Genomic DNA, 26,284 nt, shown 5'->3' on the forward strand with positions numbered 1-26,284 from the left:
AGGGTCTTTAAGGAGGTAATTAAAGTTAAATGAGGTCATAAGCGTGGGGCCCTAATCCAATGTAACTGGTGTCCTTATAAGAAAAGAATACCAGGGAGATGCATGAGTGCACAGGGAAAAGGCCATCTGTAAGCAGGAAGAGGCCTCAGGAGAAACCCAAACCGCCAACACCCTGATCTTGGACTTCCAGTCTCCAGAACTGTAATTTCTGTTGTTTAAGCCACCCAGTCTGTGGTATTCTGTTAAGGTAGCCCTAGCAAACTAACATAGTTCATATAAGCCATTTAATGTTTCTTCCATGATCTGCCTGTTGGTATCATTTGCTCACGTATCTATTTGGTTGTTTTTGGTTTCTTATTGACTCACAGAGCTTCTGAACTGGATGATAACCTTTTAAACCCCTTGTAAAAATACATTCTAAATATAAAAAGACTAAAACTGAGCTAGAATCTTTGAGACTAGTATCCATATAACTGAAATTATGATCCTACACCAACACATCCAAATTACTTTTCCAGTATAATTTAGTCTCCAAACATCTAACCAAACTGGTACTGACAGAAAAATCACAAATCAATACTCGTCAACTCATGTGGAGACCTGACATAGTTAAACGGGTCAATAAAACATCAAATCAATTTGAATTAAAATAGAACCTTGAAGAGATACTAAAAACGAATAAAAATTTTTAAAACAACGCAAAAGAACCTGTCTCTCTCTTCACATTAATTCTAGTCCCCCCACTCCCAGTAAGCCATTCTTCTTTACTGCTAAATAGTCCTCTACTGTATGGATAGCGTGTTCCACAATTTGCTTATTCATTCATCTGTAGGTAGATAGATATTTGGGTTGTTTCCAGTTTGAGTCTTTTATGTCTTTAATTCTATTTTACTTACTAAAATTCCTCCATGAGACATACAGAGGTTCTCCTGGCTCCTGATGAAGGTTGATATTATCCCATAACAGCTGAATGTACACAAGTTTGCTATCCTGGGACAGAGATGATAGAGGAAGCTAAAAAAGATCAATAGAAAGTATTAGTGCCTCATCCATAATGAGGACTCAGCAAAGCTTGGTTATATAAAACAGATGAGTCCTTTCAAAACTCTGAACCTAAAATACTATGCAACAATTTTTATTTAGATCTGAAGATTTATACTCATTTTCTGAAGTGCAGGTTTCTCATTCTAAATTTCAAGGACTGGAATTACAATGTGGTAACTAGCACAGTGGCTACATGAAAGGTTAACTGCCATTAACTGCCAAGATTAACAAATTTTAAGGTAAGAGTAAGCGCAATAGTTCTTACTATCTTGTGGTACTACTACTTAAAATAAATGGGTCAAAATAGAGTTTGTGATACTTTAAAATTGTGTTGTGCCCCTAGTGTATGTTTGGGGTGTGGGTGCCTCTCAATATTCAATATCAAAATGAAAGAACTCTAGGAGCTCACACTTCCAGTGGGATTGGGATTCCCAGCACAAGTGAGTAGGAGCATTAGAGTCAGACACAGCCAGAGAGGGATCTTGGCTCCCCATCACGTATTAGGTATGTGACCTTGCAAAAATTACTTCTCTAACTTTTAGTTATATCATCTGAAAAATATGGGTATTTTTTTCTTCTTTCAATTGTATTTTGAATTCGTTTCAGATGTACAGAATACGAGTCTTTTAAAATAAGGTTGCTGTGAGAATTTCAGTTGGGAATATGATAGTTCAGAATAAAAGCTACCTTGTCTAGCCACTCTTGCAAGTAGAAATGACCATATAACTAAGATCACAGGACAAATGAATAAATATGGAAATATTATATGCAACTCCAGGAACTGGCCCTGAAGCGGAAAGACACACTCTTTTCCACCCATTTTTCTCCTGTTAACTGGAATGTGGATGTGACAGTTTAGAAGCAGAGTCAGCCATTCTGGTGCAGAACTTGGAAATGGAGGTCATATACAGCTGAGCAAAAAACAGGAGCACCTCAGGTCCCTAAGAGTACCAGCCCTAACCCACCTATCCAAACTTCTACGTGAGAGAAATTATCCGGTAACAGAGAAATAACCTGCACCTTGTTAAGCCACTATCGTTGTATACTTTGTTACTTTAAGTTAAGCCTCAACCTAACCACCACTACTGTAACACAAGTATAGAAGCTGATACCCTACCTGTATGCCTCCATTACAATGTTCAGATGTGAGGATAAGTCCTGGCAAGTTACTAGGAAGGTCCAAACGTCTGAAATACCAGACTAGGTTCCAGAAAATGATCGGGTGTTGATTGATGAAAGAGGACGTGTGGATGACGTGATCACCTTCATTCTCTAGCAAAGACTCAAGTTCTTTCCGAAGCACTAGAGGACTCAGGTAGGGCACAGAAAGAGGGGGAGGGTTGGGTCTTTTTCCTAAAGGATCCTTAAAAAAATAAAAATACAGAAAGATGTGGATATTACCTATTTAAGCATGGATGTTTAAGAGTACTTCTCAATGAGATTATGCTTCTCTACCTATCCTTTCAAAATCAGTTATTCCCGGGCCATTGCTACATGCAGTAGAACATCCTAATGAAAACCTATAAAAAAATACTTAATCATAATTATTTTTCAGTTAAATAAGATAAAACTGATAATCCATATAATAGACCCTATTTTAAACATGATGGAATTTTTCTGTCAAGCTGATAAGAGCAATGGCCTGTGTATGAACGATTTTTCCTTGGCAATTTTTAAAAATTAAGAAATGTTTACATTTCAGGTGTTTTATAATGGTGATACAAAAAATATGTGTGACTTTATCTTCCTCCTACAACTCTAAAGAGACAGGGCAATTTTTTTGTGTTAATATATTTTTTTCTTTTATTACTATATCTTTATTGATTTGAGAGAAAAGAAGGGAGAGGGGGAGAGAGACAGAAACATCAATGATGAGAGAGTCACTGATCAGCTTGCCTCCTGCACGCCCCATACTAGGGATCAAGCCCACAACCCAGGCACGTGCCCTGACCAGGAACTGAACCTTGATCTCCTGGATCACAGGCTGATGTTCAACCGCTGAGCCACGCCAGCTGGGCTATGCTAATAGTCTTTGACTCCTTTTAAAATTATATCTAAATCATTTTTACATTTGATTGCGACAAAACGAGCCATTTTATAAATCAAACAAAATAATGAGTGGGGGAAAAAAACCCACCTAGATTTTATAAGTTGTACATAATATAATCAGAATAAAATGTTTATGACCAACTCAGTAATAAGTACCCCTATAGTACCTATTCTGAGGTATCCAAATACCATTTCCCTCTAAAAGGAACCAGTGTTTCTTAGAGAAATGGCTGATTCTAGGTATGGAAAGCAAAATATATAACATGAGCATGAAACATCTTATCATATAAGAAAGCAAGAAAACATTTTTTAAAAATACTTTAAAAGACTGCCCTAGTTGGTTTGGCTCAGTGGTTAGAGCGTCAGCCCAAGGACTGAAGGGTCCCGAGTTTGATTCCAGCTAAGGGTACATACCTCAGTTGCTGGCTCAGTCCCTGGCCCCAGTCAGCACAGGAGTGGAAGGCAACTAATCAATGTCTCTCTCTCACACTGATATTTCTCTCTCTCTTTCTCTCTCTGGAAAAGCAATAGAAAAAATATCCTGAGGTGAGGGTTAAAAAAAAAATTTTTTTAAAGGCTACTAGAGTTGTGTCACAAGTAATAAGGTACCAACATGTACGGAGTTCTAGCTGAGCAAAGATGGGGTAATGTAATTAACATCAATAAGGATAATGACAGCAATGGATGCAAACATAGATGTTAAAAATCAATTCCCCCAAATCAAATGATCGTGTTAGAGAATGCTAGGAACCCAACTTGTTATTCTGAAAACTGGTTAATAAGGGTGGGGGGGGGAGAATCAAACATTTTTCCTGCCTTTCCAACATAAATTGCATCTTTAGAAAACCAAACAGAAGACCTGGGGGAAGTTCCTCTTCATAGATGTATTCCATATAATAAAGATAACAGAATTGGACTGTCATCAGATCAACCAATTGCAATGCATGGGTCTTCTTTAATCCTGATTCCTCAAACTACAAAACAGACATACTTGACATTTTTGAGACAATTAGAAATTTAAACAAAAACTGGCTAATTTGATATTATTTATTATTTTTAGTCTGATATTGGCATTGTGTTTTAAAAGAGTCCTTGTCTTTTAGAGATACATACTGAGATATTTACAAATGGAAGATATGATGTTTGAAATTTCCTTCAAAATAATCTGTAATGGAGGGTATACATGAAAGAAGGGGGCCTAACCTAAAGTTACTGAATCTTGACGATGGGTCAAAGGGACTCATTCACGTTACTCTTCTGTTTATTTTTGTACACATTTGAAATTTTAAAACATTCTCTGTTTATGAAAAATTCTTATCACTTTTCATGTTACTTAAATAAATCTTCTACAGAAGAATTATGTGCTGTTCTAATACATACTTACATGAATATACAGTATAATTATAATGCTGTTACGTACCACAACTTCCTGCAGACTGTTTGGAAGACTAACCGTTGAAATGCCATGAAATGGTCGCTGTGAAAAGTCAATATTTTGCAATGGACCTCCAACACTATGACTTCGAGTCAAAGATACATTCCGCTTTGATAAACTATTAGGCATAGGTGAAATTTCCACAGTTTGAACATCTCCACTGGCATTCTTCATTTCATCACTTAAAAAAAAATGGAGAAACACTTGTTCTATAAAATAATCTAAATCTATATAGCTAGAGTATTTTCTACAATGAATTTTGAGTCTACTGAATATATCTGAGAGGAGTCAGTACTGCCTTATAAGAATAAAACTTTTTTGCTCTGGCCAGTGTGGCTCAGTGGTTGAGCGTGGTCCCATGCACCAAGAGGCTGCCGGTTCGATTCCCAGTCAGGGAATATGCCCGGTTGTGGGCTCAGTCCCCAGTAGGGAGTGCGCAGGAGGCAGCTGATACTGTTTCTCTCTCTCTCTCTTCCTTTCCCCCCTCTGAAATCAATTTAAAAAATATTTTAAAACATAAAATTTTCTTCAGGCATTTTTGTAAAACTGGTGGGAAGAACAGGGTAGAGTGAAAGGCTCTGGTAAAGGGTGGGAAGAGGACATGTGGTAGGTAACAGGCTTCATTTAAAAAAAGAGTAAGTTCTTACTCAGTTGCTTTATTCAAACATTACTTCATCTTTATTACACAAAATTGACTAGAACTATGTTGCATGCAAATAAGTCATGGAGATTCATTAGCAAGTATTTAATCTCTACCATGCTATGATCCACCTATGAATAGAGACCAGAACTGCTTTTTTATTTTTAGTGTTTGGCTTAATGCTTAGCATACAATAGTCTCAATAAACACTTGATTCAATAAATACTTATGCCTACATGAGTCAGGCTATCGTTAAAGGTGGATTTTTTACAAGGATACCCAATTTATTATGAGGAGTTCTCTATACCCTACAGTACCTTGATTCAACTGCAGAACTTGTTTCTTCAGTTATAGTCTGGTTATGTTTTGGGGAATCTATTAAGTTGATCAAGTCAGGTTCTGCTGAACTGGATACAGGTTTGTGCTCCAAAGGTTCACTTGCCAATGGAATGCTGCCACTTTGTAAACTGTCACCAGAGGTACTTGGTTTCAGGAGAAAGCTAAAAAATATGGCAGTCCAAATACAAAAATCTTTAAAAATGCTAAAGTCCTCTAAATTTCATATTTAGAATCACTTTATGGTAAAAATCATTAATGAATTATATAACCCATAGAAATACTGCCTATTTCAAACACACACACACACACACACACACACACTCTCTCTCTCTCTCTCTCTCTCTCTACTTTCATTCTTTCCCTCCTGTCCTAAACTATTCAAATAAAAGGTCTACAGGAGGTCATTATAGTTCAATATAAGATCCCTTCTGTTTTTGAAAACCATTCAAGAAAGTTATGAAGGACCTGGCCAGGCACGGCTCAACAGTTGAGCATTGACCTAGGATCCAGGAGATCGCGGTTCGATTCCCGGTCAGGGAACATGCCCGGGTTGTGGGCTAGATCTCTAGTGGGGCCCTGCAGGAGGCAGCCGACCAATGACTCTCTCATCGTTGATGTTTCTATCTCTCTCTCTCCCTCTCCCTTCCTCTCTCTGAAATCAATAAAGACATATTAAAAAAAATTGCTTATTAAAAAAAGGGGGGCAAGGGATAAAAGCAATTCATAGAAAATGCTGGAATAACAAGTATAAGAAGAGATACTCAAACTCTCTAGTATTCAGAGAAATTCAAACAAAAATGAGATAGCACTAATACAATCCAAAAATCAGAAAAGTGGTAATACCAAATGCTGGTAAGGAGGTACAGAAATGAAAATTCTTAGACACTACTACTGGCAGTGTAGCCACCTGGGAAGCAATCTTTCAGTGTTTATTGAAATCATGTATAAACGACCCAATGGTCTCACTCCTAAGACGTACTCTGGGAGAAACTACTTCACAAATCCAGAAGTAAACATGTATTTTACATTGCACTGTTATCACTGCAGTGATATTTATAGCAACAAAGAACTAGAAGCAACTAAAGTATCCAACACTAGGATAATGGGTAAGTGAGGTATTAACTTCCTGCAGGAGAAATCAACTAGGTTTACATACAGCAACTCCGATGGATTTTAAACTTAGTGATTAAAAAAAAAGATTTTCAGCATTATTCTAATTACTTAAGTTAAAAATACATAATCCTGAAAAACAAGGTATTTTATAAGGCTATATATTCAAGGATATAGCACAAAACAGGACAACGTCTTTGTTGGATAAAGTAATGAGAATGAAAATGGGCGGGGGGGGGCGATAATAAAAGAGAGCCCTTGCACAAACTGTTGATACTACATTAGCAATTAGGGTTTGATTTCACTCAGCTCCACACTTGAAGCTAAAAGGAAAAATAGAGAGGAAGCCTCTATACAATTGGATATTTTTAAAAAGCAACTAAAAGTAGACAATATAAAGTTCATTTGCTCCATAAAATCAATAGAATATTAAGTATAATTACTTAGGTCAGCATAGTTACCAAAAACTCTCAATTACTTAATGTCTGATTACAGATCAGCTCGCCTCCTTCTCATTGCTTAGAATTTGGTCATTTCACTGTAGAAGACTACCAGTTAAGCATTCAAGCCCCCTCCCCCTCTGCCTTTTTACTTCTACATGACATAACTAAGGTCACAGAGACAGAAAGTTTATATTAATGACAAACAGTGGAGTTTTCAATTATCTATAAAGTTTAGCTGCAAGCATTAACTGCTGATAATTATATGTTAAATAAAATGGAAAACTAGTTCCCTACATTACTATTATTTTCTACTCAAATAGTGAAAGTGATGGAGAGAAAGGGACACCTGGAACATACCATGAATATTTTACTTTTCCCCCAGGAGTCATGCCACTGGGCACTTACCTCTTAAGGGAGCTTTTACAATACTAACCTTCCAGAGCCTCTGAAGTCTTTAAACTCTATATTGAGAAGAGGCAAGAAGTTGCTTTTACAGAATGGGCAAGTTGTATTCAAATTTGAATCATCTGCCGTCCACCCGGCCATAATTTCTTCATCATAAACTAAGGCTCCACAAGCTCTGCACTGCGAACAACTTGACATCAGAACCTAGGAGCAGAAATGTGCACATACTGAAAGGCTCCACAGTAACACCCTTTTGAGACACATAATTTTATTTCTTTTGTTGATCAAATTTGAAATTAACGGTTCAATTACTTTACAGGTAAAACTACCAGTTTATCTCCCTAGCAGGTTTTGCTCAGTGGTTAGAGCATCAGCTCGTGGACTGGAGAGTCCTGGGTTTGATTTTGGTCAAGGGCACGTACCTCGGCTGCAGGCTCCACCCTCAGCCCTGGCCCTGTCAGGGCACATGCGGGAGGCAACTAATGGATGTGTCTCCCTCACACGGATGTCTGTCTCTCTCCCTCCCTCCTACTCTCTCTGAAAAGCAATGGAAAAAACATCCTCAAGTGAGGATTAAAAACAACCAACCAACCAACCACCCGGGCAGCATGGCTCAGCGGTTGAGCATCAACCTATGTGATCCAGGAGATCAAGGTTCTATTCCCAATCAGGGCCATGCCCAGGTTGCGGGCTCGATCTGCAGCAGGGGGCGTGCAGGAGGCAGCCAATCAATGACTCTCTCATCGCTGATGTTTCTCTCTCTCTCCCTCTCCTTTCCTCTCTCTGAAATCAATAAAAACAAACAAAAACTATCAGTTTATTGCCTTGTTTACATAAAACATCAAACAAATTCAACAGAATGGCTTTTCTTATTCTGTTGACAAGAGTATCACAGGATTCTGTTAAACGTCATTCTGAAATTAAAAAAAATATGTTCACAGCCACTTTATCATGAGCAGAAACAGAACTTTTACCTCCATTGCACAATTCTGATAGATGCTAGACATGCTGGTGTTTTGAGAAGAACCATGATCTGATTTTTCAAAGTCCTGCCCTTTTATGCCTCTTGGAAATGGAAGTTCACCTAGAGAGAAGTAACCATCATAACCCATTATGTATGAGCATGTCCTTACTCTTTGGAAATGCATACTTAAGCATTTAGGGGGAAGTATATGAAGTCTGCTATTTATTTTCAAATGGCTCAGTATAAAAACATGTGTGTATGTGTGTGTGTATCAGGGTAACCTGGGGAATTTCCTTAAAAATGTATACAGATGTCCAAGCCCTAAAATTTTTGAGACACAGTCTGTGGGATCGGGCCTTAGAAATGTGTTTTTAACCAGCTCTCTCGGTGAATACCAGAGTCTGAAAGTCCCTGAGCTGTAACACTGAAATGTCTTAGTTCTGTTATTTTTTTAAATTATAATTCTACTTTACCCAGCTCTGTATTATGAAAAATTTCAAACGTCCTTGGGAAGTTGAATCATATAGTGAACAATCATATATTGTTCATACACACTGAAGTTCAAGAACAAATGATATAATCCACAAATACACACAACTAAAAATAAAATCATTAAGTAACTATAGTACCTGTAGATCATATAAAATAATAGTAATAGTACGGTGTGGCTATATTAAAAATCTATCATCTCATCTCAACAAATGAGGCTTATTGTATGTGTGGTGAGAGAGGGGAAAGTAAGGGCCTATAAATTAGGAGAGAGGACAGTCCTTCCCCATACCTGTTGGGTAATGTGATTTTCCTATATCTCCACTGCTGCTGCTACTGCCAAGGCTTGTGGTACTCTGGGTAAGTTCACTGGGGACCAACCCTGAGATACTTGTGTTAGGTGACACATTCTCCTCCAAAATATGGTCTTCAAGGCCAGCTGGGAAACTGTAATCTCTATTAGTTTCCTCCTTTAATTGAAAAAATAAAACCACACACACATAAATAATACCTTCATAAATAATGAGAATATATTTACTCCACCTTTTTCAAAATTAAACTCCTCTATAATCCTTAAATAAATCATAACCCACATATTTTTCAAAACGATGAACTTCTATTATTTGGAATTTCCCTTCCAAACTCTAATAACACATTCAAGCAATGACCTATATAATGTAGATTTTGTGGACCCCCGGTGTATGTGTTGGGGTATGGGTGCCTCTCAATATTCAATATCGAAATGAAGGAACTCTAGGAGCTCACATTTCCAATGGGATTGGGATTCCCAGCACAAGTGAGTAGGAGCATTAGAATCAGACACAGCCAGAGTGGGATCTTGGCTCCCCATCACGGACTAGGTATGTGACCGTGCAAAAATTACTTCTTTACCTTTTAATTATATCATCTGAAAAATATGGACAATATGAGTCCTTTAAAATAAGGTTGCTGTGATACTTTTAGCTGGAAATATGACTGTTCAGAATAACAACCATCAATAGTAGAGACATAAAGAATGAATAAAGTTCTGAACACTGTAGTTCTTGACCACTGTGATTGTTGATGCTTTAGTTTAAATAAAAAACATTTCAATAAGCAGTTCCCTTTTTAATTTTTGCTTTAAAAAATACTTGTGTCTTCTGTGTTATAAAACCACATCAAACAATAAAAAATTTCAAGTACAGATATACAAAACAGGAAATAAAAACACTTAAAATATCAACACCCAGAGTACAATCAAAATTTGATATATATCCTTCTAATCATTTTTAAATATGCATAATACATTTTTACAAAACAGGAAATGTTTTTAAACCTATTCTTCTCATGTAATTTATTTAAATAATGTAGAAGATTTAATGACATTATTTAAACCCCTCCAACCTAGTCCAATTTACTGATGTACTTAATAGGTATTTAGTAAATTCTCTATTGTTTAGTCACTCAGAATGCTTTCCATTTTATATAAGTTACACTGATGAATTCCCATAAAGTATTTTTACACATATCCCTAATTTTTCCCTAAATTAAATTCTGGTTAATAATTATAAACATTTTATAGACTTTTTATTCATTTCTTCCTTTGAAAATATTTATTAGATATATCTTATTTGCTTTTGCCAGGCACTGTATCAGAGATATAGCAATGAAAAGAAAGATTAAGGTCTGCTACCACTTGGAATTTACTATCATATATTCCAAGTCCAAATTACTCTGTATAAAGCTTTTTTTGAAGACTGTTAGATAAAATTTCAAATATAAAATGGCTCACTTTTCTTCTTTTTTAAATAATGCCAGGTTAAGATACTTTTGAAGCTAGCTTATTTTGTCTTTCTTTAACTGACCCTGTAAGCTCCTTAAATACAAAATACAATCTGTGTTATAATACTTAATATACTTGAAAGTTTGCCTATAAAATTTTCCTTCAAACAGTATACAAAGTCTTATTTGTCCAGTTTAATTTCCTGTCTCTACTTCCTCCTTAGAACTTTAGCATCCTGAAATTGATTATATTACCTTGAAAATGAATGACGCTTTAAGCCTCCATACTTTTCCCATTATTCTCTCAGATACACATACTGTCCTCTTAACACTCTGACTAACCCAAAACTTTCAGTTTCACTATCAAAAACCAATTTAGATATCATCTGCTTTGCTCTCTTTGGACAATCCCACAGGAACCTTTTCTAAGATACTGCTCCCCTCTTTGCTACTATAGTGGTTAAGAGCACGGACTCTAGAGCCAATCTCCCAGACTTCAAATTCTAGTTCTGACACTCACTAGGTTGTGTGACCTATGGATGTTAATTAACCTCTCTGAATCTCAGATACCTCTTCTATAAAATGTGGATAATGGTAGTACCAACCCATGGGATTGCTACAAAAATTAAATAAACATATATGTGTGTGTATATATATATACACACACATATATTCATGTATAAATATAGACACATAGCTTATGACAATACCTAGAACACAGTGCTATAGTAAAATAGTAAACATTTACAGATGTCTGTTTTTCTACTAAAGAACTATAATTCTTTAAACACAATAGTGAACTTTTAAAGTTTCCCTATAAAACAAGCAAAATTTCCCCACTTCTACTTTCATAAGATCTAAAGATATATTAAAAAGATAACAAAGGTAAAGGTTATTTAAAAAGTGAAGTGCTAGGGGAGCAGGGTGGAGGGGGTCAATGGAGAAAAACGGGGGGACATCTAATTCTTGCAACAATAAAAATAAGTTAAAAAATTTAAAATTGAAAAGTAAAAGGTGAAGTGCTATGCAAATATAACATGGCACCCTTATTAAATTAATGCATTAATCATTAGTGCTTTCAAAGAAATAAACTTAACGTGTTAGTTTAGACGGATCTGTCGAATTATAAAGTAGTCTTGATAGTCTATTTCTTCATTATTAATTTCCTTACGTGTAGTATGTTCGTCATTTCAAGAAATAGGATATGCATAAAGTTTTAAAATATAAAAACCAGTAACTAAAAATCTCTAAATAATAATTTATATACAAAAAATACTACAAACATTCCAGTAGCAGATAGACTACACACACAAAACATTCTTACCTCATCATCTGAGTAGCTGTAGGCAGACGCTACAGCTACCCACATCTTACTGGCTACTGTCGCTGCTTGTTTCATACCAGACTTTAGGACATCTATCTTGGGCCCCGAGAGTATATTATCCAGCTTTAGCCCTGACAGTGAATTTACCACAGAACCCAAGGAGCCATGTGGTGAAGAACGCACCAGTGCTGATAAAGAAGCTGAACGTTCTTTATGACCTCGGGAGGGAGTTTGCTGCTTGAAACGCCCAGTAAACGTTTTAGACCTAGACACTGCAGGGGAGCTCTTTTCACTTTCAGGATTTTCCTGCACTGGTGGATCATGATCTAAAGGTAGGCTTGATCTCCTCTCTAAAGAGTGAATAAAAGCAACGGTAGTTCCAGACTCTCTGTTTCCCTCACCGTGTAATTCCATACTAGAAGACTTGCTACCTAGGGGACTCTTTAGGTTCATATAGTTTTCGATTTCATCAGCCAGATTACGTGCAATAACTGGAGAAAATTTATCTTCAGGATCAGTTTTTTCTCCTATAAATTCAGTGGCTAACAGAGACAAAGGATCTAGTCCAGTTTCAACATCTTCCCTCTCAACGGCTTTAGCAACACCATATAAACTACTTCTTTTATTTATTAGGTCTTTGGATCCTGCTTTCAAGTCTCTGGACTGATTACTGTTACTATCATTTTGTAGGCAGTCATGTGTATCCTTTGTCATAGTAGTTGTAGCTACACTGTCATCAATCACAGGTTCCAGGAACTCTTGGCTTTCCTCAAGCATCTCTAACACTGAAGATCTATGCTCAGAATCCCAAGTGCTTTCAGGAAAACGCGTCCTAGTATCAGGTAGATGACAGCCAACACCCTCAAAGCTATGGGTTTTTGCAATATGAAGCGGAGAAGTCTTAGGACACGTTAATGCTGCTGTGAGAATCTTGGCATCTGCTCCCATCATGATAGCCACTTCACTTGAATTCAAATCCAAACTGCTCTTCTTTAGCAACATTCCTGCTCGACTTTCAGAACTAAAACTACAGCTCCTCTCTGGAAAATGCTTTTGTCTCTTTTCTCCTCTATCACCATTCTTGAGATTACTAACTTCACCAAAGACTGCATCTTCAACTGGATCTGGAGCAGAAAACAGCACATTTGATGTACTACCTGAAAGAGAAAGCACAATGTTAAAAATGAACGTTTTCTAAAGTGACTTTTATTAAAAAGTTTACTTTCTGATTTTTTTGAAAGGGACACATACTCTGTAAAAGATTCAAAAAGTTTAGAAGGGAGGAGGGAAGATGGCGGCACTGTGAGAAGCAGTAGAGTGGCCCTGCTCCCAGCCACGGACTTGATTTACTCCTAAAATACTACATAGCCAGCTTGGAGAAACCAGAGAAACATACCTGAGTGGACATATTGCAAGTAGGGAGCACTGGGGAAGCATCATCATAGTCTGGGGGGGGGGGGGAGGCGGAGAAAGGGGGAGCCCCCCTGAAGCCTGTGCTGGGCTCCAAGCCCTGAGGCTTGGAGGCTACAAAGCTCCCTCCCCTCGGGAGTGCGGACCAGCCTCCAAAAGTGGGGATCCCACACCCAGAGCGGACAAGAGAGGAAGGAGTGCCCCGCACGGAGGGCAGAGAGACCCAGGGGAGTGGGGTGCCCACGATGGGGCGGCGCCTTCCTAGGGAAACAAAACTTCTAATGGTGGCCACGCCCCGCGTGTTACACTCAGAGTGCTGACCACAGGAGAGGCAGTCCCTTTTATCTCCCAGTAGCTTCTCTATTTTTACATTTTAGTTTAGCTTATTATCTTCTAAATTTTCATGACTATTAACAACAATATACTTATCTCTTTTTTTTTAACTTTTATTTGCTTTAGAATTTGTGTTCTCCCTTCACTCTCCCAGTTCTATTTTCACTTGGGTTGTTTTCATTGTGATTGTCAAGATATTTTATAAGATACCCCTTGTTTCATGGAAGTTTAGTTGTGTATTGTCCTGCCTTGCCAGCACCCATACAACTTACACGATGTGGTTGGGGCTGAGATACACAGTTAGCCAACCTGAGAGGAGAGTCCTCCCAAGGACTGGTCAACAACAATCTAGACCCAATCACAACAGGAGAGACCAAACAACCCGCAAAAGGGAAACCCACAAAAGGGACATGCCCAGAGCTCATAAGTATAAGGAAAACACACCTCTGGGCTCCACTGAACTCACACTACAAAAATCCCTCCCCATAAGACTGGGAGACAGCAAATATATCTAATATATAGATACAAACACTAAGAGCCAACAAAATGGGGAGACAAAGAAACAACCCCAAACAGAAGAAAAGGAAAAATCGCCAGAAAAAGACTTCAATGAAATGTAGTTAAGCAAGTTATCAGAAATAGAGTTCAGAGTAATGGTTATGAGGATGCTCAAGGAAATTAATGAGAACAACAAGGCACTTAATGGTAAGGTCGAGGAACTTAGTGAAAACATGAAAAAAGAGATAGATATCATAAATGAGAATCAGGCAGAAATAAAGAATACTGTATCTGATATCAAGAATACACTGAAAGGAATTAAAAGCAGGCTCAATGAAGCAGAGGATAGAATAAGTTACTTAGAAGACAAAGTAGAAAAAAATCAATCAGAGCAACAAAAAGAAAAAAACACTTAAAAGCATGAGGACAGTCTAAGGGAGCTTTGGGAGAGCATGAAATGAAACAACATTTGCATTATAGGAAATCCGGGGGGGGGGGGGGGGAGCAAGGGATAGAGAGCTTGGTGGAGGAAATAATGACAGAAAACTCCTCTATGCTGGCAAGGGAGAAAGCCACACAAGTTAAGGAAGCACAGGGGGTTCCAAACAAGAGGGACCCAAAGAGACCCACTCCAAGATACACCATAATTAAAATGGCAAATGTCAAGGACAAAGAGAGAATATTAAGGGCTGCAAGAGAAAGACAAGCAGTGACCTACAAGGGAACCCCCATAAGGCTGACATCAGATCTCTCAACAGAAACTCTTCAGGCCAGAAGGGAGTGGCATGAAGTTCTCAAAGTAATGAAAAGCAAGAGCATGCAACCAAGATTGCTTTATCTGGCAAGGCTATCATTTAAAATTGAAGGTGAATTAAGAGCTTCCCAGACAAAAAAAGGCTAAAGAAGTTCAGTACCATGAGCATTGCAAGAAATGCTAAAAGGACTGCTCTAAGAAAAAGAAGGAATAGTGAAAGGTACATCAGCATAAAGGAGAAAAATGGCATGAAATAAGTATATATCAATAGTAACCTTAAATGTAAATGGAATAAATGGTCCAATCAAAAGACACAGAGTAGCTGAATGGATAAGAAAACAGGACCCGAATATATGTTGTCTACCAGAGACCCACCAGAGAGCAAAAAACTCACACAGGCTAAAAGTGAATGGATGGAATAAAATATTCCATGTAAATGGAAAGGAAAAAAAAGCTGGAGTAGCAATTCTTATTTCTGACAAAACAGCTTCAAAATAAAGACCATAACAAGAGACAAAGATGGTCACTACATAATACTAAAGGGATCAATCCAACAAGAGGAAATAACCCTTATAAACATATATGCACCCAATACAGGAGCACTTAAATATATAAAAAACTTCTTGGTGGACTTTAAGGGGGAGACTGAAAGCAACACAATCATAGTGGGGGACTTTAACACCCCACTGTCAGCACTGGACAGATCATCAAGACAAAAAATCAACAGGGCAACACAGACCTTAAATGACTCACTAGATTTAATGGATTTAATTGACAGTTACAGAACATTTCATCCCAAAGCAGCAGAATACACATTCTTTTCAAGTGCACATGGAACATTCTCAAAAACAGACCACATGTTGGGGCACAAGGCAAGTCTCTACAAATATAAGAAGACTGAAATCATATCAAGCATCTTCTCGGATCACAATGCCATGAAACTAGAAATCAACCACTATAAAAAAACTCAAAAATATTCAAACACATGGAGGCTAAACAGCATGTTATTAAACAATGAATGGGTTACCAATGAGGTCAAGGAAGAAATCAAACACTTCTTGGAAAAAACGAAAATGAACGGACAACAACCCAAAATCTATGGGACACGGTGAAAGTAGTCTTGAGAGAAAAGTTCACAGCATTACAGGCCTATCTCGAGAAACAAGAAAAAGCTCTAATGAACTATCTAACACAACAACTAAAAGAACTAGAATCAGAACAGCAAGAAAGGCCCCGAGGAAGTAAAAAGAAGGCAATAATAAAGATCAGAGCAGAAATTAATGACATAGAAATTAAAAAACAATACAAAAAATCAATGAAACCAAGAGCTGGTTATTTGAGAAGATAAATAAGTTGATGCACCTTTAGCCAGACTCACTAAGAAACAAAGAGAGAGGACCCAAATAAATAAAATCAGAAATGAAAGAGGTGATATAACAACCAACCCAACAGAATACAAAAGATTGTAAGAAAATACTACAAGCAACTATATGCCAACAAACTGGACAACATGGGTGAAATGGACAAATTCCTAGAAGCATACAACCTTCCAAAGCTGAATCAAGAAGAGGCAAAAAACCTGAATAGGCCAATAACAACTAATGAAATTGAAGCAGTAATCAAAAAACTCCCAGCAAACAAAAGTCCTGGGCCAGATGGATTTACAGGCGACTTTTACCAAACACTCAAAGAAGAATTAACACCTATTCTACTCAGACTATTCCAGAAAATTCAAGGGGACGGAAAACTCCCAAACTCTTTTTATGAGGCCAGCATCATCCTAGTCCCAAAAACAGATAAAGATACTACAAAGAAAGAAAATCACAGGCCAATATCCCTGATGAACATAGATGCTAAAATCCTCAACAAAATACTAGCAAACTGGATCCAGCAATAAATTAAAAAGATCATACACCACGACCAAGTGGGATCTACTCCAGGGATGCAAGGCTGGTATAACATCCATAGTCAATAAATGTGATATATCACATAAACAAAATGAAGGACAGAAACCATATGATCATATGAATAGATGCAGAAAAAGCATTTGACAAAATCGAGCACCCATTTCTGATAAAAACTCTTAGCAGAGTGGGAACAGAGGGATCATACCTCAACATTAATAAAGGCTATTTATGACAAATCTACCAGCCAACATCATACTAAACGGTAAAAAACTAAAACCATTTCCCTTAAAAAGAGGAACAAGACAGGGATGTCCACTTTCACCATCCTATTCAACATGGTACTGGAAGTCCTTGCCACAGCCATCAGGCAGGAAGAAAACATAAAAGGTATCCAAAACGGCAAGGAGGAAGTAAAACTGTCATCATTTGCACATGACATGATATAATACATAAAAAACCCTAACGACTCCATCAAAGTACTACTAGATTTGATAAACAAATTTGGCAAGGTAGCTGGATACACAATCAACATTCAGAAATCAATGGCATTCTTATACACGAACAGTGCACTTTCAGAGAGAGAAACTAAAAAAAAATACCGTTTACCATTGCAGCTAAAAAAAATAAGATACCTAGGTATAAACTTAACCAAGGATGTAAAAGACCTGTACTCGGAAAACTACGGGACACTGAAAAAAGAAATAGAAAAAGATAAAACAAGTGGAAGAATATACCATGCTCATGGATTGGAAGAATTAATATCATTAAAATGTCCATACTACCCAAAGCAATTTATAGATTCAATGCAATTCTTATTAAAATACCAACAGTATATTTCACAAATCTAGAATAAGCATTTCAAAAATTTATATGGAACCAAAAAAGACCCTGAATAGCTGCAGCCATCTTGAGAAAAAAGAATAAAGTGGGAGGGATCACTTTACCAGATATCAAACTGTACTACAAAGCCATTGTAACGAAAACAGGTTGGTACTCGTACAACAACAGACATATAGACCAATGGAAGAGAACAGAGACCCCAGAAATAGACCTAAGCCATTGTGATCAGTTAATATTTGACAAAGGAGGCAAGAACATACAATGGAGTAAAGACAGTCTCTGCAATAAGTGGTGCTAGGACAACTGAACAGTTACATGTAAAAAAATGAAACTAGACCACCAACTTTCTCCTTATATAAAAATAAACTCAAAATGTATAAAAGACTTAAATGTAAGTCATGAAACCATAAAAATCCTGGAAAAAAACATAGGCAGTAAAGTCACAGACATCCCACACAGTGTAATTTTCACTGATACGTCTCCTAGGGCAAAGAGAAACAAAAGAAAAAATAAACATATGGGACTACATCAAACTAAAAAGTTTCTGCAGAGCAAAAGAAAACAGCCTCAAAATACAAAGAACCCCCCGTCCCCCAGTCTGGAAAACATATTTACCAAGAATGTATCTAATAAGGGGCTAATTTCCAAAGTGTACAAAGAACTCATAGTACTCAGCAAGAGGAAGACAAACAACCCAATTAAGAAATGGGCAAAGGACCCAAACAGACACCTCTCCAAAGAGGACATACGGATGGCCAAGAGACACATGAGAAAATGCTCAACGTCGCTAATCATCAGAGAGATGCAAATTAAAACCACAATGAGGTATCACTTCACACCTGTAAGAATGGCTACCATCAACAAATCAACAAACAACATGTGCTGGCGAGGGTGTGGAGAAAGGGGAACCCTAGTGCACTGCTGGTGGGAATGCAGACTGGTGCAGCCACTATGGAAAATAGTAGGGAGGCTCCTCAAAAAATTAGAAACGGAGCTGCCTTTTGACCCAGTGATTCCACTTCTAGGAATATATCCTAAGAATCCTGAAACACGCATCAGAAAGAATATGCACCCCATGTTCATAGCAGCATAATTTACAATAGCTAAGATCTGGAAACAGCCCAAGTGCCGATCAGTAGATGAGTGGATAAAAAAGCTGTGGGACACTTACACCATGGAATGCTACGCAGCTGTAAAGAGGAAGGATCTCGTACCCTTTGTGACAGTACGGATGGACCTGGAGAATATTATGCTAAGTGAAATAAGCCAGGCAGAGAAAGACAAACATCACATAACCCTGCTTGTATGTGGAATCTAAAGAACTTAATAAACTGATGAACAGAAATGATTCAATGACATGGAAGCATGGATCAGACTGACCAATCTCAGAGGGATGGAGGAGGGCAGGTGGGTAGAAGGGGAAGAGATTAACCAAAGACCTTATATGCACATATGCACAACCCAAGGACACAGACAATGGTATGGAGAGCGACTGGGGAGGGGGGAAGGATGGGGTGGAATGGGTCACTGGGGAGAAAAGGGACATCTGTAATATTTTGAACAAGAAAAACAAACCAAAAAAAAAAAAAGCATAAAAAAAAAAAAGTTTAGAAGGTAAAAAGGAAGTATATAGAAAAAAAGTACAAACAAAACCAATTCAACCCTGCCTCCCAGAGATAACATTTTAATGTATAATCTGCCTTTCATCTTCTATGCATACACACATACACACTTTATTTATTTATTTTGTTAATCCTCACTCCAGGATATTTTTTCCATTGCTTTTCAGAGAGAATGGATAGGAGAAAGAGAGAAACACCAATGTGAGAGAGATACATCAATTGGTTGCCTCCCTCAAGCGCCCGGACCAGGGCTGGGGACTGGTAGGGGATTGAGCATTCAACTGAGGTATGTGCCCTTGGCAAGAACCAAACCCGGGACCCTTCAGTCCACGGGCTGACGCTCTAACCACTGAGCCAAACTGGCCACAGCAAGGATATTTTTTCCATTGATTTTTTTTTTTTAGAGAGAGGGAGGGAGGGAAGGGGAGAGAAAGAGAGAAGCTGTAAGAGAGACACATTGATTGGGTGCCTGCCAGACTGGGGCAGAGTTCCTGCAACCCAGGTACGTGCCCTTGACCGGTAACTGAATCCACAACCCCTTGGTCCACGGGCTGATGCTCTAACCACTTAGCCAAACAGGCCAGGGCTATAAACATACACTTTTAAAAAGATCATGTAATATATGCTGTATATACCTATACTGTTCACTAAAATATATCACATTTATCAATATATATACCTTATGCTATCTATAGATCTATGCTGTATACACCTATATTGTTCGCTGAAATATATCACATTTATCAATATAGATCTATACCTTACATTTTAAAGATTTTACATTTAATTTAATAAATACATTCTGCATCAAGTAACAGATCTAAAAAGAAAGAATCTCTTCTAGCTTAGCTTTCATGTATCTCATTCAACAAATATTTGCCTGGTCTACTCTGCACAAAGCAAATTCATAATCATGAAGGAATTATATATTTGCTATAGCTAAACTCTTCCTGTTTCAAAGTAAAATAACTACCCCCAAAATAAAGAATCTAGAAGAGAGTGCTTAGAATTGGCCAACTCCAAGAAGGATAATAAAATCTGAGTAGCTAAAAATTGTTCAGATATATTCATTCCTTCAGCAAATATCTGAATGTCTACTAGCATCCACTATGTGAGGTGCTAACAAGTAACACACACATGATCCCAGCCAGACCTCACAGATCAGTCTTGTCTCATCAGGTAGCACAAAATTATGTAGGGATATCCCTGCCCCCAAACTTTGGGGAAAGCAAGTAGTCTTTTACTCTTTGCTACCATGCAAATTTTTCTACTCCAAAACCGAAAGCTATTTCCTATTTGAATCATTACTCAAATTCAAGTCTATCCATTCATATTTAGGACTCTCATTTGTTTTTTAAAAAGCATAATGACCTGTGAGATTTGAAGGGAAAGTATTTGATAAGGTTTTCTTTCATCTTCCAAATTGATTTCAAGCTTCTTTTTAATCTTTCAAATTGGTACCAACTAATAATCAAAATCATACCAATTAAACTAATAATAAGTATTTAGATTTTTTTTTTTAAGCTTTTAGGGGAATCATATTAGCCTATTTTACAAATTTGTACCTGCTTTGAACACTTTTATCAATATTTGTGAAACACACCTTTGCAAATTTACTAGTTTTCATAGTATTTCCAGAAATTTAGTGACACATTTTATTCAATTTTAAAATGAATTTGACTGTTTGATGTATTGGCAAAAGCCCCATTACCAACCACCTCCTTTCTTAATAACATAAATCTTCCTAGATCAAGATATAAGATGGAAATATGATGAGTAAAAAAGGAAGAAAACACACCAGTCTCCAGACCACGTCCATTTCAGTATTTTAGTATCTGAGAAGATTCTAACCCTTTGATGAAGCAAACTCTGCCCTCCTTTTTAAAAAATCTACTATCAACAGGTTGGGAAAATGGGATATAGAACATATATCAATTATTAGTTCAAAAACCTTTAGCTTCACCTCTTGTGCAGTACCTCCCCCCCATAAAAAATGAACTGACTTGGTGTCACAGTAAATACAAAAAAAAAAAAGACTTTAAGAATAAGAAATATTTCTACATTGACTTAAAAAGCTGTGCAAATTAAGTTCTATAAAGTCATACAATAGATACACTTACAGACAAAATAAAGAAGTGGCTCAGGGGCTTAGAACAACTGGGCCAATATTAAAGGCCCACTGGCATTTTGCGTACAGAGGAAGTGATGTCAATCATTTTTTCCATTTTCCTTCAGTGACAGAAATTACCCTGTCACACATAAGCCCTTTGGAATTCGATCACATCACTCATCTCTGTTCTTGATGAGCATAAGAGGCCCTACAGGCACTTCTCATTATCTACTATGAGAAAGTGGGACCAAATTGAGAACAGGTAATAGAACAAGAAAAGGTATTCCAAATAACTACTAAACACTCTAAATACCCCTCCTTTTAAAAACTGAATGTAGCCCAGCCGGACGTGGCTCAGCGGTTGAGCGTTGGCCTAGGATTCAGGCGATCAGGGCTCGATTCCCAGTCAGGGCACATGCCAGGAGTTGCGGGCTCGATCCCCAACAGGGGGAGTGCAGGAGGCAGCTGATCAATGACATCATCATTGATGTTTCTATCTCTCTCTCCCTCTTCCTTCCTCTCTCTGAAATCAATGAAGATACATTAAAAAAAAAAAAATTTTAATTAAATGTATTTAAATACCTATTTTAACCTCTTCTTTAGCTCGTTTATAGGATTTAAACTTACTACTCCCTCTTCAGCATGTTCATTATAATTAAGTCAATAATTAAATGTCATTAAAGATACATATATATTTGTAGGAGTATATTTTAACTATTTAATAACCAACACGTAAAGACTCACCACTGCTACTTTTCCTGCCGTTGACATCAAATATACCAGATGCAACTTTCACAATACTGCCGCCCCACACAGGAGGCTCAGTTGGACTCTGTGACTCTCCACTAGCTTCTGAATGTTTTGCGACCACAGCAGAGACATCACACACCTCTGGGGAAAAAACATTAGAATGTTATCATTCCTACCTTTGCCAGTATTGAACAGAAACCATGTATTGATTTTAATACATACTATGTCGTTTTCCCCCTAAGTGGGGATGAATACATGACTATTTTATTACTGACTTATTATGTCTGATTTACTTTATGCCATAAATGTTGCCAGTATTGACTGAAATAAAAGCTTTATTTTAGCATTCAATAATCCTATCTTGAGCATTCATGAGTGAATAAATTAAAGCTTTGGCCTTCAGTTATATTCCTCATCACCTGTCAAGTAGGAGATGGCCTTGCTTCTGCATAACTGGAGCATAAAATAGGTGGCATCATTGAAGAAAGTATACTTTTTTTAAAAAAATTGATTCCAGAGAGAGGAATAAGGGGTAGGGGGTGGGGGGTGGGGGGAAAGAAACATCAATCTGTTACCTCCCAAGCACACCCTCATCAGGAATAGAACCCCACCACCTTTTAGTGTACGGAAGGATGCTCCAACTGAGCCACACTGGCCAGGGTAAAGAAAGTATACTTTTGTGTAAAAAAGATAGGACAAACATCTTGTTATCATAAAGTCAAAATATTCCTCCATATTTCCATAAAATGATTACTACAAATCATTTCTACCTCAGTGAGTCCCATTAAAAAAACCCAGGAAACTAAAAAGACTATATTTAAACCACCAATGAAAATTACCCACTTATTTGAAGGATTTACAGTGACAGAACATTTTAAAATAAAGGCGAGTTTTGCTCAGTGGTTAGAGCATCAGCCCAAGGACTGAAGGGTCCTGGGTTTGATTCCCACCAAGGGCACATACCTTGGTTGCAGGCTCGGTCCCAGGCCCTAGTTGGGGCATGTGCAGAAGGCAACCAGTTGATGTCTCTCTCTCACACTGATGTCTGTCTGTCTTTCTCTCCCTCCCTCCCTCCCTTCCAGTTTCTGAAAAGCAATGAAAAAAATATCCTCAGGTGAGGATTAAAAAATAAAAATAAAAAAATAAAGGGGACAATAGGATACAAGTTTGATGACTCAAAAGTTTAGTCTTGGTTCTGTCACAAAGTAGCTATATAATTTTGGCAAATAAATACTTTAATGGGTCACAGTTTCCTACAGAATTGAGGGCTGACCTACAGTATCTAAAGATCTCTTAAATTCTGAAATTCAGAGATTACCAAAATCTACCATATATAATGGTACACAGTATCTTATAAGCTCAGACCTTACATTTCTAAAAATTATCACCAAAATTATCAAATAACACTTTTAGTTAACAGGTATTTTTCTAAATAAAGCTAGAAAATATTAGTACTTAACCTTCTGTTTGCACTTTCATTTTAGTTATCAACTCTCCTGCCACCTGTTCTTCAGGCACATGGGTTTCTGCATCATCCTTTAGAAGCTCATCCTTAGACCCATAGCCTTGGTCGGACTGACCACCTGTGAAAAACAATGCAGGCTTACAGAGAAAAGTTTTCATATATTTACAGTCCAGCTACAAATTTTCAAAAGAAAATTCCAGTGATCTACAGAATTAAACTTAGAGAAAAGGAAGACAAGAAAGCTTACAAAGCACACAGAACATTTTAAAACAATAAGCAGCAAAGAACAGTAGGAACAGGAACATCAAAGGCTAAAAACCATTACACATTTGAAAGCACTGAATCTTAATTTCCTGATCTGTAAATTAATAGATTTGGACAAGATGTCTTGAAAAGTTTCTTTTGGAGTATGTCTACAGATTGCTACTTTTTGTGTAAGAGGGGGAAATAAGACAAACATGTATCTGCTTACTTTTGCAAGAAGAAATGAAGGACAATAAACCAGAAAACAAAACTGGTTACCTACAAGGTGTGGGCAAAATAGGGTGGAAGAGATAGAGAGGAAACTTCTCTAAATATGGCTTGTTACATTGTTTTTAGTTTTGGAAATGCATTAACTTCTACAAAGTCAAAAAATTAAATCAATAAAATGGGGTGAGGAGTCACTAAACTTGAGTGAAAGCAGAAACAATGAATCCAAGTGTACTTCACATGAATAACATAACCACAGTGATGGGGGGCTCACTCAAGTGACTTCGGAACACATATTCTGAGGATGCATTCTAGGCCTGGGGATGGGCAACAGCCAAACCCCGAACTCCTAACGGGGTTTGTTTTTTGCAGGGGAGAGGGTGTAGTGATTCTGAAATTATTTCCGGTGTACTGTAGGACTTAGACTTAGCAAATGAGTAAATGTGATGATGTTTTTGGGAGCCATGATTCTTAGTGTGGAAGAGAGATTTAAAAAAAAACACACAAAAAACAGAATGAAGGAAGGCAAAGAAAAACCTGTGGGGTTGATTGGAATTATAAGTATTTCTACTATATATACATATTTTCTAGCTCTGCTGAAAAAGTCTAGAAGCAGTAACACCTTGGTAGTGGTAAACACACTTAGAGCTCAGATCTTGGTTTCTAAAATCTATTGCCCATTAAGAGGAACCTAGGATCCTTGAAGAAGTGGCTGATTCCAGAGCTCAGGCAGGGCAAGTACAAAAATAAGTCAGGAACATTTTACTGTGCAAGAAAGGAGGTGCTTAAAAACCTGATGGAGGCATGCCTAAAGGACATACAATAGAATACCATCTTACAAATGTGGAGGGAGGGTAAAGTTGGCAAAACCACCACTTTATAACCATCACAGTGAAGACTGGTTCAGGCAAGAATCAGCAGCAGATGCTAAATTTAAAAGAGAAAGTGTGATAAGAAAGGGTATTATTGCATAGTCTCACAGCGTCTCCTCACATATAGCTTATTATCTGCAAGGGGGAGAATAGAAACTAAGAGAAACAAAACACTGAGACCAGTGATCAAAATTAACATCACCAATGAGGGGCAGACAGACACTGTGTGCCTCTGGAACAGTGTGCCTCTGCCATGCGAAAATCTGAGGAGGATACAATATCACTTTTGTAACATAGCCGTGGGTGCATAACCTAATCTAATCACACGGAATACCAGGCAGGCTCAAACTGAGGAGCATTCCACAAAACAACTGGACTGAATTCTCCAAAAGGTTCAAGGTCATGAAAGGCAAAGAAAGAGTGAAGAACTGTGCCAGGTTAAAGATGACTAAAGAGGGGGAGTTAAAGTACCACAAAGGACATCACAATAATTGACAAAATTGGAACACAGACTCTATAGATTAAAGCAGTTTATCAATGTTTTGCTGAATTTGGTAACTATACTGTGGTTATGTAAAAGAAGGCACCTCTGAAGAATTAAGAGGTAACAGGGCAAGATATATGCGACCTGCTCTCATATGATTTAAAAAAATAATAATAATAATATGTATATGTGTATAGAAAAAAAATAAAGCAAATGTGGCAAACTAAAAGTGAGTAAATCTAAATAAGAGTCATTCAAAAGTTCTCTATTCTTGCAACATTTCTACAAGTTTGAAACTATTTCAAAATGAATTTTTTTTTAAAGTCTATTTTGGCTTTAAATTTAAATCATTTAAAATCAAACTAAGACCAGTTACTAGATAATCCTTTTATAAAGGACATCAATGAAAAATACATAAAATAGAAAATACAGTGTCTTATACTTTCTACTACCATTTGTTACACTGCCACTCGAATGCTGGGTTTGCCATATATACAGTAAAACAAAAGAACTAAACTTCTTTAAATGCTGCTATTAGAATGACTAACTTCAGTCATGTTTTTATTGCCCCCCTCAGGAAGGTAGGTAAGGCATTGTGGTGCAATGAAAGGACACTAGACTGGAAACTGAGTAAACTGATCAATCCCAGATATGTTCCCCAACATGCTAAGTGACTCAGTGTCAGGTACCAAGTGGAAAGATTCTACAAGATAATCCTTAATAAAAAGAGTAACTTAAGCATCTGTGCTACAAGTCTCCAAAAGT

General features: G+C 37.3%; 1 protein-coding gene across 2 annotated transcripts in view; it reads right to left on the reverse strand.

Moving 5' to 3' along the window:
* Positions 1-26,284, reverse strand: part of DENND4C (DENN domain containing 4C) — an 81,112-nt gene that overhangs the window by 12,161 nt on the left and 42,667 nt on the right. For both annotated transcript variants that reach the window (XM_016205487.2, XM_016205488.2), the window contains 10 exons: positions 23,688-23,810; positions 22,222-22,368; positions 12,004-13,160; positions 9,211-9,388; positions 8,440-8,549; positions 7,494-7,669; positions 5,486-5,668; positions 4,514-4,709; positions 2,162-2,407; positions 897-1,014 (listed from right to left, as the gene is read on the reverse strand). In XM_016205487.2, the coding sequence (XP_016060973.2) occupies positions 897-1,014; positions 2,162-2,407; positions 4,514-4,709; positions 5,486-5,668; positions 7,494-7,669; positions 8,440-8,549; positions 9,211-9,388; positions 12,004-13,160; positions 22,222-22,368; positions 23,688-23,810 (2,634 nt within the window). The remainder of the gene's footprint in view (positions 1-896; positions 1,015-2,161; positions 2,408-4,513; positions 4,710-5,485; positions 5,669-7,493; positions 7,670-8,439; positions 8,550-9,210; positions 9,389-12,003; positions 13,161-22,221; positions 22,369-23,687; positions 23,811-26,284) is intronic.

Source organism: Miniopterus natalensis, chromosome 12 (genome assembly GCF_054644295.1).
Source record: "Miniopterus natalensis isolate mMinNat1 chromosome 12, mMinNat1.hap1, whole genome shotgun sequence".
Classification (NCBI taxonomy): domain Eukaryota; kingdom Metazoa; phylum Chordata; class Mammalia; order Chiroptera; family Miniopteridae; genus Miniopterus; species Miniopterus natalensis.